Source organism: Nycticebus coucang, chromosome 12 (genome assembly GCF_027406575.1).
Source record: "Nycticebus coucang isolate mNycCou1 chromosome 12, mNycCou1.pri, whole genome shotgun sequence".
NCBI lineage: Eukaryota > Metazoa > Chordata > Mammalia > Primates > Lorisidae > Nycticebus > Nycticebus coucang.
The window spans coordinates 20,751,301-20,769,414 of record NC_069791.1 but is presented as its reverse complement, the minus strand read 5'-3'; the positions used below and the strand labels follow the sequence as shown (position 1 = coordinate 20,769,414).

General features: G+C 39.1%; 2 protein-coding genes across 3 annotated transcripts in view; one reads left to right on the top strand and one right to left on the bottom strand.

The window, feature by feature from the left end:
• The window catches only part of DBX2 (developing brain homeobox 2), a 33,378-nt gene extending 15,867 nt beyond the window's left edge, over positions 1-17,511 (bottom strand). The window contains exons 1-2 of one of the 2 annotated variants that reach the window (XM_053556049.1): positions 16,798-17,511; positions 726-821 (exon numbers count right to left, since the gene is read on the bottom strand). In XM_053556049.1, the coding sequence (XP_053412024.1) occupies positions 726-821; positions 16,798-17,212 (511 nt within the window). In that variant the 5' untranslated portion in view covers positions 17,213-17,511. The remainder of the gene's footprint in view (positions 1-725; positions 822-16,797) is intronic. The other variant, XM_053556050.1, reaches the window with a different exon arrangement.
• On the top strand, positions 16,569-17,834 carry LOC128561604 (collagen alpha-1(III) chain-like). The gene is made up of 2 exons (XM_053556051.1): positions 16,569-16,817; positions 17,508-17,834. Exons 1-2 carry the CDS (start codon positions 16,599-16,601, stop codon positions 17,832-17,834), a joined length of 546 nt encoding a protein of 181 aa, XP_053412026.1. The 5' UTR covers positions 16,569-16,598.
• Positions 17,835-18,114: the final 280 nt, after the last annotated feature.

Sequence of the window (18,114 nt, the reverse complement as noted above, 5' to 3'; positions counted from 1 at the left end):
TTACTTTTAGTTAGACATTTCTCGCATGTGACAGTGTGTGTGGTGCACACTACAAGTTTTAAAAAAGTCTGTCATTCTCATGCCTCCCACAGACACTATTGGAAGTTTGTTTTTATAATGTTCAGCGCTCTCTTGAAAATACTGTATTTCAAAAAAAAAGAATAGGAGAAAGAGAAAGGGGAAAAAAAAAAAGAAAAAGAAAATACTATTATTTCCCGCAACCCTGGTTGGTTTCCTTCAAGAAGATAAAAAGGATAGACTTAATCCCTTTTATGATCGTGACCATTTTTAATTATTTTCTGTAGATGCCTAGTGACTTTCTGGGTCACATTTCAGGCTAAATGGAAATTTCATGCAGCACAATCTTTTTTTTTTTTTTTTGCTTTTTTTTCCTTTCTTTTTTACTTCTGCAAAGGATGTTTTTGCTACATGTTTCAGAAAGAGCCAAACTGGACCCTCTGACATCTTTTATATCAAATGGGAAACAAGTCGCTCTCCTTGGGGTGTCCGCCATGGGTTTCAATGCCGTTAGAAACCACTCACAATTGCTCAGTGTGCTGAGGCTTGATAAATCTCTGGAAACCTCCTCAATAGGAGTGCTGTGATTTTTAGAGAGGAATTAGCTCCTTGTCCCTGCATTACCAATTAGTTGTCCAGAACACATTAAATCCTGCTGCTTTCGTTTACAGAATAACTGAGGCATCGCTGATGAAGCATAAACTTACTTGAAAAAGCAGCAGAGGACACAGGGCGCTGACAGGACCCACCGCAACATGCCGAGTAGAAGGACGGGGTGCTCAGAAGAAAAGGTTTGGAAGGCGCTGCAGAGAAAGCATTGATCTCATGGATTAGCCATTTCTTTCAGAAAATACTCGAAACACCAGTTTCCCAAAAGACACTGAGTAAATGCACTTCGTTTTCTGAGCCTTTACTTAGGTTATGTCTTACACTGAAATGAAAGTCTTTTTAGGGTAACCTTCATGTGTCAAAGAGCATGACAAAGAATTTTATCAGGATGTGGGGGGAAGACTCAGATAGGCTGTCAAACACTCAGCTTCCTAGTTCATTTTCTGTGTGGTCAGTATTGTAAATAGCAAATAGCAAATACTGCTTTATTTAAAACCCCCAAGAGCAATGCAGAGAACTCTCTGTGATGATGTAAATGTCTGTATCTGCACTATCCAGCCAGTATCTACTATCCACATGAAGCCGCTGAGTACTTAAAAGTGTGGCTAGAATAACTGGGGAACTAGGTGTTTACCTCAATGGATTTAAATTTAAATAGACTTGTGTGTTTAGGGGTTATGATACTAAGTAGGACAGCTCTGAATATTCTACTTACCAAGAAACAATTGTCATGTGCCCAAGTTTTTTTTTTGTTTGTTTTTTTGAGACAGAGTCTCACTATGTCACCCTGGGTAGAGTGCTGTGATGTCACAGGTCACAGCAACCTCAAACTCTTGGGCTTTAGCGATTGTCTTGCCTCAGCCTCCCAAGTAGCTGGGACTAAAGGTGCCTGCCGCAACACCCGGCTATATTTGGGTTGCAGTTGTCATTGCTGTTTAGCAGGCCTGGGCCGGGCTTGAACCTACCAACTTCAGCGCACTAACCACTGAACAATGGGTGCCGAGTCTGTCATGTGCTCAAGTTTAACTTTTATAGAATTTGTATTATTTTCCTGTTTATTTCCAAATGGCTCTCTGAAATTGATAGTGAGTTGGATTCCAAAGTTAGTGAAAGTTAATTTACTGAGCAATTTCATAACAAAAAGTGGTGTTTCTCACATTTACATGTTTTAAAGAGTATTTGAGAATAATCACATTTTATCTCAGAAGAAATCTAGTTAACCTGAAAGCATGTGTTAAGTGTTTATAGTACAGTGAGTTGCCATATAATTCTGTTCTGCTCAATTTATTAAACTATGCTAGTCATAAAATTTTTAAGAAATATGCACGGAATAGTTATGATTACTTCTGTAGCAAGAGTATGAAAAGGAAACCTATTTTTGGTGTGCAAAAAGTTCTATAAATTATTTTGGAAGTTTTATTGTTTATATTTTTATAAGTTTATATTTTAATTATAAAACCACAATAAATTAGAAATGTTAAATATAAACTATGATAAGTCATTTAATTTGAATTTAAAATTGTAAGTGAAATTGTAAACTCTGTACCTTAATACATGAATATAGCTATGAATGGTGTCATAAAATGTGAATAACTCTCCTTTATTGAGCACTTACTGTATGCTATGCCTTAAATACAACATGTCCTTTAATACAATGGGCTTAATACTGTGTAATATAGGTAAAAATTTCCTGAAAGTGAGCACTTTCTTATACCATGACATTCTCAGCAGAGTGCCCAGCAAATTCTAAACAGTCAGTAAATTTTTACTAATTGAGTAAATGATTTTCCAAATTAAGAAATAGAAAACTCTGACTCAGCGCCCGTAGCTCAATAGTTAGGGTGCCAGCCACATACACCAGGGCTGGCAGGTTCAAACCCAGGCAGGGCCTGCAAAACAACAATGACAACTGTAACCAAAAACTAGCCGGGCGTTGTGGCTGGTGCCTGTAGTCCCAGCTACTTGGAAGGCTGAGGCAAGAAAACGGCTTAAGCCCCAAGAGTTTGAGGTTGCTGTAAACTGTGACACCAGGGTACTCTACCCAGGGTGACATAGTAAGACTCCATCTCAAAAACAAAAATAAAGAAAACGAAATAGAAAAATCCCCTGATTTTCTTAGGTAAAGAATAAGGATGAAGAATTAACCCCTTCCCTGTTTCCAGACACATCCTAAAACATGGTATCATCCATAACAGATGACCTTGAAATAGAAAACGTAACTTGAAAGTATTTTCATTATTCTCCCTTCATATTCAAGTAGCAACTTCTTTTTCTTAATCACATACCGCGAATATTGTTTTCATATGACTACAAACCTCTTTGAAGAACACAATAATTTCAGACGTGTGTTTAAATCAACTGTTAAGTGTATGCTTATTTTTACCAATGTATTTGACGGATGTGTCAAAATAAGTGTATTATCTAATAAGTATTTTACAGAATTTCAGGGCTCCGAATTCTTTAAAGTTGCAAATTAATTATAAATGCCTTTTTCTTCCTATAGTACAATGGAAAGTCATCAATATTGATGTTTTTAGTTTTATTAATATCTCAATTTTCAAGGAATATGGTATTTGCTTTAATGCTGTTTTGAAAATATGACAACTAAGAAAAAGTATGGAAAGGAAAACCATTTTGGTGTTCAAAAATTTCTGTAAACTTTTTTTGAATTTTCATTGTTATCATCAGTTACAATATTGACTATGAAACCATCATAGTAATGATAAATAATTTCATTTGAATTTTATATCTGAAATTATTTTATAAGAGTATGGCATTTTTAGGCAGATTTACATTATATCATGATTATGAATACATGAAATACTTTGAAAATGTAAAAATATTTCTAAGTACAGAAGTTGCCTCATTATTTTTAGTCTCAAGCAGTTATAATAGCAAACTTATTTCTCCTGCCAAATACTCTATAGATAATTAAATCATGGCTATTGTGCTGTATGTCTCTTTGGTTTTTGAGGTAGAAGGAAAAATGAATATACTCAGAAATGCTGCCTTTATATACATAAAATTTAAACATTTACCATGTTAGATGGGAACGTCCAGAAAAGGGTTTGTTTTTGTTTTTGCTCAACATAGAACATAGAAAATAAGATCATATCACTGTAATGCCACTGAAATCATGATACAGGACATCATATGTTACATAAATAAAGATAAAATTTGTGATAGCTAATATATTTTATATATCACATCAAGTTTGTAATATGGTTATCAAATATTACAATTTTTCCTATTCTAGCCAAATTGTTTCCCGGTCTAACTCTATGTCCTTAAAAGTAGAAAAATAAAAGATTTTTTTTAATGGATGGTTTGAGACAAGTGATCAAGTATATTCATTGGAGATACGTGATCTGCACATTGAATTCAACCAGAGAAAGTTTTCATTGAACACTTTTGTTATATTGCCATACACAACCTGATCTTAATAATTTAAAAGCTGTAATCAAAATGGCAGTGTCACATCTATAATGACAAAAAATATAATCAAAATCTATAGTAACAACCCCATTTTGGGTTAAAGAACTGGCTTTCCCATTTTGTGACATGACCAGGCTTGAAGTTCTGTCATATAGAATTTCTTCACCATTTTAAGCCCCCTCTTCCATACATATATTTACAGGAGATTAGTCAATTCCCAATTGCTGTACATACATAAACTGTTTAATTGTTTAAGCTGGTTTATGTGGAAACCACTATAAAATTCCAATTAAGTGCTCCTTTTTTTAAAAACACGCTCCTACCTTGACATAAGGCAACTGCTAATCCAGCTGAGCCTGTGATCACAGGAGTACTGCCTGGCTTTAGGAAATAACCATTCAAAACACTGCAGTGCCTTAAAAGTATGTATGTTACGCTTTTAATGTGTGTAAACCAATACTTTCTAAAAGTAATAAGCAAAACAAGAAGTTCAGCTTTGATGAAAACAAAGTGACAAATTGACAGATGTGTTAGAACTTTTGTAAGCCCTTAAGAAATACTTTGGAATGCTCTGGAAAGGGCAGAAAACAAGGCAATTTCATCCTGGATGTATGCACTCCACACCCCTTCCATATAATCAATCTGTATGAGGTTACTTTATCATTTATCACATTAGGAATAATTCATTGTGGGTTTACCAAGTGATAATTATAATGATAATGTTTAAGCAGTGCTTACTAGATGGCAGGCACTGGACTGGCTACAAATTTAATACATTGATCATTAACATTCAAGCTCAAATAGCTTCTGGAATGTGATTATGACTGCTTTTAGCAAATTGTTTTTTTAAAGGACAAGAGAATAAAAATTTGAATATAATAATTAGTTATTGGCCATGTGGGATAGAGATTTCATGCACCGTGACTCTGCCAATTACTCAGTAAGACCTGGAACCTGGAAAATGGATATTTTTCTAAAGATTTCCATCAGAGAAAAACAAATGGCCTTTCCTCTGGGAAAAAAAAAAAAATGCACATGGGTCAGGTGCCATACCTGCCACTAGGTTCCAGAGCACAACATTCCCAGGACACTCCAAATTTCATAGCCACCAACAAATCTAATTTCCAATTTCTGTATGAAACTGTTATAAGTTACAAACAAAATGACTTAAAATTTTTGTAACTAAACAGGGACCTGAGTCCAAATGACCAAAATCATATATTCACAGAAAACTTCATGAACTTCCCATATTTCTTTCTTGATCAGATCTTCTGACTTTTTTGAAGATAACAATTTAAGATATCTTCTAAATTTTTTTTTTAGAGACAGAGTCTCACTTTGTCGCTCTAAGTAGAGTGCTGTGGCATCACAGCTCACAGCAACCTCCAGCTCTTGGGCTTATGTGATTCTCTTGCCTCAGTCTCCCGAGTAGCTGGGACTACAGGCCCCCACCACAACACCCAGCTATTTTTGTGTTGCAGTTTGGCCGGGGCCGGGTTTGAACCTGCCACCCTTGGTACACGGGGCTGGCGCCCTACCCACTAAGCCACAGGTACTGCCCCCTCTTTTAAATATTTTGAATATTTAGTGAAGATGGAAACTTACAGCCAAATTAATGGTGAACTAACCTGATTTTTTTTTTTAACTTAACTTACTAGATGGTCCTTGTGATATAACTACCCACAGACAAAGATGGTCACAAGCCTGGCTACAGAGAAATTAGACTCAAATTCCTGTTATCTAGAAAAAAGTAACTTTTAAAATTGATTTTTGTTCTTCTCATTCCTCTGATCTGTTATGAAGAAGAATGGGAATCTAAATGGTGTGAAATGACATTCTTATTTTCAGTGCAAACCACGGTACTGACTGACTTGAGCTGACATTTCAAATAAACTTGCAGGGTTGTCCAGTCTGCGGCCCATGGGCTTCGTACAGACGATCTGAGAACTGGTTTCCTTATCTGTGGTGCTGGATATCACAAAAAGCATGCATGACCTTTTCTTTGCCTCATCTGCTTTCATTAGTCTTCGTGTATTTACTGTGTGCCCCCAAACAACTCTTATCCTTCCAATGTGCCATAGAAAAAAAAAGGTTGGACATCCCCAGGAGACTTCTAAAGACCAGTAATAAAACATTCAAATAAATTGCTGCAATGGTCAGCATGTCGGGCAACATATTTTAAGAAGGATGAAAAAAAACATGAGAGAAAGTTCCAAAATACTAAGGTAACCAAAGGATAAAAAAAAAAAAAAAAAAAAAGCTCTAGGAAAAAATAACAGGGAATTACATAATTTCAAAAGAATGGCTTTAATTATCATGGGTATTGGAAATAAAGAAATCTCAACTTCTGACTTGGAAATAATACACAATTGAAAAGATTATCTGAAGTAGGGTGGATCCCAAACCAAGATTCCAAAGAATAGCAAACATCTGTCTTCAGTAGTTAGGCCTAAGAAATATCAATTAGCTAATGAAGTTTGATTTATTTTATCACACAATCTGTAAGTAATTCATTCATGTGATCCGACTGCAAATCATACCTTCAATCAGCAGGGAATGCAAGTTAGGTAAATTCATCTTTTACCTTTCTGTTTATCAGATAACAAGGCAAGTCAGCATTTTTACCCCAAGAGTATTTTGGAGACAAAAGAAAAAAAAGGTCTTAATGTTTTTGTATAGCTTATGAGAAAAAAATCCAGCACAGTGTCTGCCTGTATGATTCTATCCTTTTAATTCGGGCAAATAACATGTATTGCCTATCAATCAACTGACAAGTGTTGCACTTTGTACTGGGTCTACAGAAAAAAAAGGATAGCTCCCCTTCCTAGAAACTATATATATATTTTTAAATGTTTCTTAACATATTTGAATCTTCTAGTCCAGGCGTCCTCAAACTGCAGCCCGCGGGCCACATGAAGCGGTGTGATTGTATTTGTTTCTGTTTTTTTTTTTTTTTTTTTACTTCAAAATAAGATTATGTGCAGTGTGCATAGGAATTTGTTCATAGTTGTTTTTTTTAAACTATAGTCCAGCCCTCCAACGGTCTGAGGGACAGTGAATTGGCCCCCTGTTTAAAAAGTTTGAGGATGCCTGTTCTAGTCAAAGAAATGAAATGTAAATTTCTTAGAACTCCAAATTCAAATTTGTTCTGTCAGACCGGACACATTCTCCAAGAAGGAGATGCAATCTAAAAAAATTCAAACTGCATTTCCCTAGCCAGTGGTTCTCAAACCTGAATACACATTAGAATTATCTAGGCTGCTTCTCGAAAGACACAGGCGCTTGGGGCCCCTCACCAATTGGGTTAAACCAGACTGGCTAGGAGAGGGCCCCCTAGCATAGCATTTTTTCCAAAAGTTTACAGGTGATTATAATATATAGCCATGATGAAACCATTGAAAAGAACATAAAACAACACCTGACACATAGCAGGCGCTCAATAAATGTTAGCCTTTCCTCCGGCCATAGTTATATAATCTGAAATCCATACTAAGAGAATATATAAAAAGAAGTATGGTCCACACATTATGGAAAGACAGAAGTAGGTAAAAAGAAAAGAATATTGTCAGGAAGGGTTGTGTCAAAGGTGGCTTCAAACAAGACCCTGATTTGGAAAGTACTTGAAATAGCAAAAGAAGAGAAGGATGGCATTCCAAGAAGGAAAGGAAATAAAGACATTGGTGCCTCCTGGGGGGACTCTTGGGGCAGGTTACTAAGACCAGCCTGGCACCAGAGACAGGGCCAAATGGGTGAAGGTTAAGCAAGGTCTCTAGAAGAGTTAAATGCTGTTAAGGAGATTAAGGTCTTCAAGGCCAAACCAGAATATTGATATTTTCATTTGACCTATAGTCAAATGGGATATTTTAGGTTTTCCTGTGTAGCTTGGTGATATGATGAAAGCTACATTTTAGAAAAACTCACCTGGCAGGGTAGGGCAACATGTGACTGAATATGAAGGCGCCAATGACAGTCACGACATGCTGTACCAACAGGTAACAACAAGCATTCATTTGCACACTTCCACCATCTTCTCGTGATGGGAGAGAAGTGTCGGCTTCCCCTCGAGCTGTGGGACACTGGTTCATTATGACCACCACAGATACCTAGAATTCCCACCTCTGCTGGCTCACCTTTTAAGGAGTCTCCATGAGACAGCTCAGGAAAAACAAACTACATCTGAGCAAATGCCCTGCTCTTTTTATTTTTACTATAAAGTCTATGCCACAGAAGATGGTATCTCTTTGTGAAGGCTCCCTAAGCTCCCAGCTATCCCATTCCATGTGATCAATTCCTTCACTGGTCTATTCCAGCTGAAAATGGACCTACCAGGAATTGTTTCTGATATTGGGACAGATTTTAAATGGCTATAAAAATTACTTGGTACTCCTCCTATTGAGCAGTGGGGTCTATGTCTCCTTCTCTTGAATTTGGGATGGTGTTGGTGACTTGCTGAATCAAGAGATATGGCAGAAGTGACATTCTGGAACTTCCAAAACTAGGTCAGAAAAAGTCCCAGAACATCTTGGAAGTCCAAAAATGTCTACAATGTCCACCGTTCCAAAACCATGTGGGTTTTTAGAATATTGCTCTTGGAACTCTCTTTCCAGAACCTTATAGCCACTGTGTTATAAGACAGTCAAGACACTTGGCAAGTCCAAGTGCAGATGCTACAATGAACTGCTCCAGCCAAGCACCAAGTGGACAGCCAGCATCAACTACCTGCCATTTAAGTAAGCCACTCTGGACTTTGGGCCCTCTCAAGCCTTCAGATGACTTTGGCCCAAGCTGGCATCTAACATACTCAAGATTCTAAGTTGCTCTTTTAAACCACTAAGTTGTGGGATGGTTTCTTAAACAGCAATACCCCTTTTATCATTAACACTTGACTTATGGTGAAACGGTGGAAAGGAGTCGTTCACATCTTTTCCTGTATCTTACCAATGGCATGTGCTTGAAAGTCAAATGCTGACCCTAACATCTATACATATTTTGGAATGAGGAGAGCGAGCCTCAATGAGGCTATGTGCTTGGGTTTATACAATCAGTAAAAATAAAAAGACCTTAGACTTGAATGTAGACTTTAAAATTATAGGAATGCTGCTAAAAACCAGCTCAGAAAACTATACGGTAGTTTAAAATTTACTCAATTTGCCATTTATTCGTTGAACCAAGCTTTGGCAAACTTTTATTACAAAGGGCCAGATAGTAAATACTTTAGGCTTTGTGAGCCATGCTGTCTCTATTACGACCATTTAATTTGTAACAAAAGCACCTATACAAGATATGTAAACAAATAGGCCTAACTCTATTCCTGTTTTGAAGAATCAGACTTATTGCTTCAGACTCAAAATAATTACAGGATTGGTTCAAAATACATAAACTCAACCCAGCCTTAGGTTAGTGTATTAAAAGAACTGTCATTAATCATCATTTTTATTCCCTCCAAAATGTACATAAATTTTCCCAAAGAATAACTTAACTCTTTAACATAACCGAATTTAAAAAATATTAGAGATTTAAAGTTTTAAAGAATTTTGAGTCTCTCCAAGAGGGCTTGTAGAAATATATTAAATATTCTACTTGTGATTGTCACTTAGAATTAATAAAATTAAGGCTGTTACAGCATGGTGTCTAAACGTAAAAGAAGTAAAAAACCTAGTTCATCGTTGCAATATGGATGAACAAGAAAACAAATAAATATTCAGAAATATATGAAGAAAGACTCGAACTTTTTCTCTTTTTCTTTCTTTCCTTTTCCTGGATGCTTTGGTTCTGAGGTAAATTTACTAAGGTAAAACCTGACACAGGCTTTTTGATCTTTGACTTCATAGAAAATTTTAATGCCTTAATTTTACTGGTCACATAACTCACAAAAGTGTACCCCTGAAATATTCCCAACTAACAAGTGGTTGACAAAATGAATAACACTATTAAAAATGAAGTCCATTATGGTAACCTTGTATAAAGGGATGAATCATTCACCATTGCTAAGTTAAATATGGACCAGAGGCTAAAAAGAATGAGAGGGAGAGATTTTATTAAAAGTGGAAACATTGGGCGGTGCCTGTGGCTCAGCGGGTAGGGCGCCCGTCCCATATGCCGGAGGTGGCAGGTTCAAACCCAGCCCCAGCCAAATTAAAAAAAAAAAAAAAAAAAAGTGGAAACATTACTAAAAGTAAAATAAAGTATGTTGGAATAAAATACACAAGGTCTGGTAAACATGTTATATGTTAAGGCAAAAATCCAATTTCTTACCAAGAAAGTATAAAATAGAAACGTAATCTAATGAAGCCTTAAATGACGACTCTAACAAGCATTCCTAGATAAAAATCATATTGTTTCATTTTACAATTTGCTTTTTTATTCTTGGCAGACTCCAGGCACATTTGAATGAAAACTTAATTATATAAACTGACTTAAAATGTGTGTACTTTCATTATATACATATTTTTAAACACTGTAATTAAGAAACAACTTCATCTGGGCTCAGAGCATGTAGCTCAGCAGCTAGGGCACCGGCCACATACACCAAGGCTGGCAGGTTCGAATCCAGGCCAGGCCTGCCAAGCAACAATGACAAATGCAACCAAAAAATAGCCAGGCATGGTGGCAGGTACCTCTAGTCCCAGCTACTTGGGAGGCTGAAGCAAGAGAATTGCCTAAGCCCAAGAGTTTGAGGTCGCTGTGAGCTGTGACGCCATGGCACTCTACCCAGGGCGACATAGTGAGACTCTGTCTCAAAAAAAAAAAAAAGAAACAACTTTATCTAGACTTCTTCTAACTCAAGCATAAGTGGGCAAACACTGTATTAAAGGCCACAAATAAGCCCCTCAAAAGATAAAACAAGATGGATTCTAAGTTACGAACAAGGTCAGCCAAAGGACCTTGTCGACAAAAGAAACATGGTCATGAAACAGGGTGAGTGAGGAGTACATGAGATATTTATGGCCCAGCCTAATATAAGGATACACATTGAAATATTTTTCAAATGTTTACATTTCACATTTTATGAACACAACTATGAAACAGAAATTACCCATGGATGTTGTGTCCTTTACTTGCAAGTCGCTACCATTTCTATCATTGGTCAGCAGCAAACCTAATCATAAAAGATCTCTGCCCAGGCGAAAGGGACCTACCTTCCAGTAGACACAAAGGACACCCAAAGAAGAATAAAAGGAATCTAACAACCAGCTTAGGTTCCAACATCTAAACCACGCTGATGGCAACCAATTATAGATAAAATCCCCATTGACAATCATTTAAATTGCCCATAAAACATGGATCCTTTGATATATGTAGAATAACCCTGAACATTCTGAATCCTAAATTGAATCATACATAAATTTGTATGTCAATTTCTGGACATTCAAACCAATGTACCTCTTACAGTAACCTTCAAATTCCTAAAAGGAATAAGAGTTCAGTGGAAAGTTGTAAAATGATCCTCCTTGCCTATTGCTTGTACTCTGTTTTTTTAATTAAACCTCAATAGTTTCAATACATGCTGCCAGATTAAGATTTTCTTGTTGTTACAGCAAAGCAGAGAAGCTTGTGTTAGGGTAGGGTTAGGTGCTAAAGTTAGAGGCAAATGAAGTATATTTAAAGTACTACCCCATTGTAATCCAGACATTATTTTATTTTATTTATTTATTTTTTTTGGTAGAGACAGAGTCTCACTTTATGGCCCTCGATAGAGTGCCGTGGCCTCACACAGCTCACAGCAACCTCCAACTCCTGGGCTTAAGCGATTTTCTTGCCTCAGCCTCCTGAGCAGCTGGGACTACAGGCGCCGGCCACAACCCCCGGCTATTTTTGGTTGCAGTTTGGCCAGGGCCGGGTTTGAACCCGCCACACTCGGTATATGGGGCTGGCACCTTACTGACTGAGCCACAGGCGCCGCCCCAGACATTATTTTATAAAGAGTGTGGCTTAATCACTGCCAAATGTAAAGGGACTATTAATTCCATGGATTCTATTCACTGCAATAACTTCTTGAACCTGAAAATGTTTATTAACTTTGGAACCATAGAACAATCTGTTCAAAGCTGATTACTCAGGTACCATGTAAAAGTCAATTTAAATACAAAGACATGTTAAGCAAGTCACAGAAAATATGGTTCTGGTATCACAAATTCCACAAAAGGATGACTGGGGTGATAGTCTAACCAAAGAACCATTTAGAATAGGTCTCATCATTATCCTGTTCTGAATTCCCCATTGTTATCCTGGTTCTGAAGAAACAGAAACAATCCTCAAAATTCTGTCATTTTAATTTGCCAAAATAAATATAGAGCATAGTGTTAGGGACAAAAATGTCCAACACTGGCTTAATAAACAAGATCACAAAGTTTTCACTTAGACTAAAGTCCCCACTTTGAGCACAAATCCATTTTCCTCCCTCTCCCAAGTGCCTCAAAGTTTAGAATCATTTCTATTTCACACTTTCATTGTATTTCAGTGAAGGAGGAAAAAGCTACCATGTGCAGCACAAAACATAAATGCAAATAGTTTCAGATAGAGTCAACAATTAATGAGTAAACAATACCTGGGACTAGGTAATAGACCAAAAAACCTAGAGTTCACCTTAAGTATTAAGTTCAAAGCAACGCTAACTAGATGTGAGAAAAAAAAATATTATGTATCTTTCATTTTTGTACTACACAATATAACTTACTTGGCAAAACTACTTAAGAAAAAAAAAAAAGAACAATTCAACTCACCTATCCAGAATAAACATTTGCTTTCTAACTTTTTTTTTTTTTTGGAGACTGAGTCTCCCTCTGTCACCTGGGCTAGAGGGCTGTAATGTCATCACTGTTCACTGCAAACTCAAACCCTGGGGCCCAAGCAATCCTCCTGCCTCAGCTTCCCAAGTAGCTGGGACTACAGGTGCCCCCACAACACAAGCTGGCTTTTCTATTTTTAGTAGAGACAGGGTCTTCCTCCTGCTCAGGCTGGTCTCAAACTCCAGGGTTCAAGTGATCCTCCCGCCTTGGCCTCCCAGAGTGCTAGGATGCTTCTCAATTCTTTTTTATGGAGCACAAGGAGTAGATTTAATAAATAATGAAGAAAATGATATTAAGAAATTGATTTTAAGCCAAATATTTTCTAGAATGTTTAAAATAACAAATGCTATTTTAAAAGACTCTTTGTTCCACTTATTTTGAAGAGAACTGATAACATAACCATCACCTAAAAACTGATGTCATTCTATAACCAAGAGAAATTTCAATTTTTCAGCGTTTTGCATTTCAAGACCCTCTTTTATATACAAAGACATGGATGTTTCCATCTAGCACAATATATATTTTCATAATTAAATAATGACATTAGTGAACTTCTAAGGAAGTATCTCCAATAATTAAAATGTACTCACAAAACGTCCTGGTTTCTACTAAGAAACTATAACAGATCCACAACTTTTTTTTTTCAGATAAATGTGTATAAACCCTAACACAGGACCTACTTACTACCCAATATTGTGCTAAATATGACTCTGTCAAGCTTTGAGGAATGCCCTTTGATTTTTAAAGTAAAGTTTTAAAACTATATAAATACCTTGCCAACATACACCCGTGAAGGGTGCCTTTTCTTGCTGTAAATACTCAAACTTGCCAATTGGCAGGAAACACTCTGAGCAGGGGTCCTCAAACTACAGCCCGCAGGCCACATGCAGTGGTGTGATTGTATTTGTTCCCGTTTTGTTTTTACTTCAAAATAAGATGTGTGCAGTGTGCATAGGAATTTGTTCATAGTTGTTTTTTTTTAAACTATAGTCCTGCCCTCCAACGGTCTGAGGGACAGTGAACTGGCCCCCTGCATAAAAAGTTTGAGGACCCCCACGACCTATAAATTCACATAACCATTTATCTGTTACCACCTTTCAGACATGTCTTAGGACAAGGTGAAATGAGGGAAAGTCAATTTCTTTCTTAGGGGATGAGTTACAAAAATCACAATGTGATGCATTATTATGATACCTATACTATGTAATTAGTTATGTCACTATCTCTCTACTAGTTCCTTACAGTCAAGGAAAGGCTAATCTAAAGATAGGAGCCTGAACGTTTGGGGCATTTTTTTCTCTGTCGCAAGTCAGAGAATGATGCTTGTAACAAAACCAAAATGAACAAGTGAAATAATCACCCTATTAATAGAAACAACAATTCCAATAGCTACCTTGCTGGTCCATTATGAGGATTAAAAAAGCTAACAATTGTGGAAATGCTTGGCAATCTCCAGGGCAGCATAGACCATGGAATGTAAGCTCTGCAAGAGCACAGCACTTAGCTGTTTTGTTCACTGATCGTGCCAATGGCTTAGAAGGGGGCCTGACACATGGGAGACACTAAGTAAGCATTTGCTGAATGAAATACGTGGTATAATTCATAATAGGTAACAAAAATAGTGAAGCAAAAATACATGCAGAGGCATAAATCCCCTAGTTAAATAGTGTATTTTGCTTGAAAATAACTCTTATTCAACAATTAATAGCAATACACTCAACAAATTAAGGTGTATTTTGCTTAAAAATAACTCTGGGGTTTTCTTATTCAACAATTAAACACAACACACTCAACAAATTAAGGTTGAGGGGAAAGTGGGTAGTCAATATAATTATCAAAATCATAATTTGCAATCCACTCCCAAATTAATGTCTAAAGGATCAGAAACTGGTTGTTCACTGACATTTCAGAAAGGGATATAGAATTGTCATCTTCCTGAAAATGACAACTTTTCTCTCTTTTATGCTCTCTACTAAAATTGTTGGCATTCATTATAACTTTGTAATTCTACACTGTATAGAATTCCCATAACATTTTGGTAAGGCAAGACTCTGTCTTTTAACAAAACTGGGAAAATGTTCATAAAACTACATTCTCTGTCAAATTATAAAAATAAGTTAACTGAATGCTGGTTTTACAGTATATTTGTGGGGACAAATTTATAGTTATTTCAATTTTCTTCAGATATTTTTCTTGTTTCAATAATTAAATGTATTCTTGACAATAATAACTTTTTGGAGGCAAAAAGTTGTTCATTCAAATGAAAATTAACCTAGAAGAACATCAAATCTTCAATGAGGATTGAATAAAATATTTAGGAAAAAACACTGTATTAGAATACTTCAAAGGGAAATGTAAATTCTTACAATCCTCTTAATTATTCCAAAAATAAGTTTTTAACAACTGTAAGAATGACTATGTTGTCAAAAACAAAAAAGGATATAGTTAGGAAACTACCACATAAATTGGCAATATTTTGAATGAAACGGATAGGTATGTGAAATTATTTTTAAGGGGTATTGAAATATCTTCATTTTGTAATGCACTTAAATTTAAACTGCAAAATCCACAGAGGTTAAAATTAAGTAACTTTTCATGGTTGAATAGCCATTTATTATTAGGAACAATTTAAGAATCTTCAAAAATGTCTATGAAAACAATGCCATATTACCGAATTTCTTGAAAATTTACTTTTATGAGACATTAATTATTTACTAACTCTTGTCTACATGAACCTGCTTTCTCTCTATATAAATGATTCTCCTAATCCTTCAAAAAGAACAGAGTGCCCAAATTTCCAAGGCACATAAACTTTGCCCTAACTGTATTTGTTTCTTTCCCAGAGTACAAAAAACTCCCTAGCATTTAAGTTTTACACTAGGTTAATGGCACCGGTGTTCATATAATTATATTTGTTCCATTCTGTTAGCAATCGTTTCAAACTGAAAGACCAGGACAGGTTCTAAACATGTTAAATTCTATAAAGCCATTAGCAATAAATTTGATCCAGCAGTTTGCCGGGACAATGGAAACTGCTGAAAAGGCGTCTATTAGTCATTCTGGACAAACCCATCGGGATTAAAAGAATGAGTTAAGATCATCTAAGGACGCAGCCAAAAAAAAAAAAATTAATCCAACTGGATCTCAGTTTATGAATCTCTAAGAGGCTTTTCCCTTTAATCATCACCAATTTCAGCAGCTTTAGCTAATATTTTACTAAATTGTCGGCATCTTTCTCAGACCCACTAGTTAGGTTTTTACACGTAATTAAACCAAACTACCCTACTTTTGGTAAATTCTTATTTACTTGTGAACTTCCTATCCCAGTTGCCAACCCAGCTGTTTTCCAGCTCAGCACAAGCAAAGTCGGCCCAGATTTCCTTGCGCCTTGAGTGATTCAAAACTCTGAGCGGAGAAAGCCAGAATTTTGAGGAACTTTCCTTCTTTCGCGCGCGTCCCTGACCCCGACAGTCCTTAGCAGTTTGGGTGGCAAAAGGACCAAAACGGGCAGCGCGAAGGTCTCCTTTGCCGAGAACTTTCCCGAGAGCCGGAGTCGCGCGGCCTCGGCACTAAAGCGGCCGGTGAGAAACGCTGAACTTGTGAAACCCCGAGAAACTAGTCCAGCCAGCCCAGGGACCGCGCTGCCCTTTCGGTCCAGGAGTGCCTCCAGGATTTCTCTGTTAAGGCCCAAAAGTCACGGTCGCCCTAACACGTGCTGAAACAAGGAGACCGGAAAGAAGGTGGTGGATGGCTCCCGACAAAAAAGGAATTACAGAAAGTGGTGCCCCCCGCCCTTACTCCCGAAATGGCATCTCCGCAGAAGCTCGAGACGCTCCGGGAAGGTCCCAGGCCCGCGCTCCCTCGGAGCCGTGCGCACCGCCGCGCCCCGGGATCCCGGAACCGGTCGGGGACGCAGGCGCGGCTGGGGAGGGGGCAGCTGGCTCACCTGGGGCTGAAGGCTGGAAGGTACAGTCTCGGTCTCCCGGAGCCCGGCCGGGCAACCTTGCGCCGTCCGCGGAGGGGTTGAGCACTTGGAAAGCCCATCGCGTGGCGTAGGGCGCCTCGGCGGGGCTGGCGGGTTCGGCCGCAGGGCACAGCTTGAGGGGAACCGGGCTGGCGGGCAGGGGCCGGAGCTGCGCGCCCGCGGCGGTCGTGCCCAGGGCGGCCGCCCGGCTGGGGGGCGGCGGCGGCGGCGGCTGTGGCTCGTGCGTCGGGGCGCCGCCAACGCGCAGCAGGTTCTCGATGAGGAAACTCTTGCCCAGGTTCCCAAAGCCTGGCGCTGCGGGCAGGTTGAGGAGCGCGGAGGAGGCCACCACGTCCCAGTAGGCGCCGGCGTGGGCCGCCACGGCGCTGGGGAGCATAGTGCGGCGCCCGCCCGCACCCCGCACCGGGTCGGAGCCGCCGCTGTCCCGCCGCCGCCTCCCTCGAGGCCGGAGCGCGCCGAGGCGGGAGGGGAGGAGCGGGCACCGGAGAGACGGCCACAGGCTCGGGACGATATTATTTATTTGCGCTCCGCGTTTTTTCTGGGATAGGAGGAGTGTATGGGGGGAGGAGGAGGCCCGCGTTCCCCTGGCCCACCGCGTAGGTCTGGGAGCGCCGGGGGAGTCTCTCACGCTTTCTATGCAGATCTGGACGGGTTTTTTTTTTTTTTTCTAGAAGGACGGAAGGTGTGTCCAGCCCATCCATTCCTGTCACACGACCCACATAGTGACAGACGCGGCCAACAATAAGGACAGCCCCGAGAGTCCGTGCTGTGGCAAGGGGAGGGGACTCGTAGCGAGAGGAGGTGGCTGTGGTGGCCCCTTCCCGGCGGCTGTGCCGGGCCGAGGCCCTGGCCATGGGGCCTGCAGCGTAGTGGCCGCGACGCGAGGTCCGGTGGACGCCGACGGGGCGCGCCCCCAGTGCAAGGAGAGCGCCCGCGGGCCACCTGTTGCTAAGCCCGGGGTCTCCGGCGTAGTCGGTGGTTACTTCTGCAGGAGCTGATCGGCATCCGTGGGGAAATAACAGAGTCGCTAATGGATTGCGGGGCTGTTATCCAGGAAAGTCGAAAGTGACACTGAGACTGTGGTGGCTGGACAATTGAAAACGTACCTTTTGAAGAGTAGGTTGCATGTTACATGAAGCACCAGCGTTATAAGGAGAAGGGAGATGTTTTTTTCTTGCACGCTTGTAAACAAATTTCACACTTTCCGGTGATTCACTTCCAGTCACCTTTTTTTTTTTCTTTTTGAGACAATCTCTATTGCCCTGGTAGAGTGCTGTC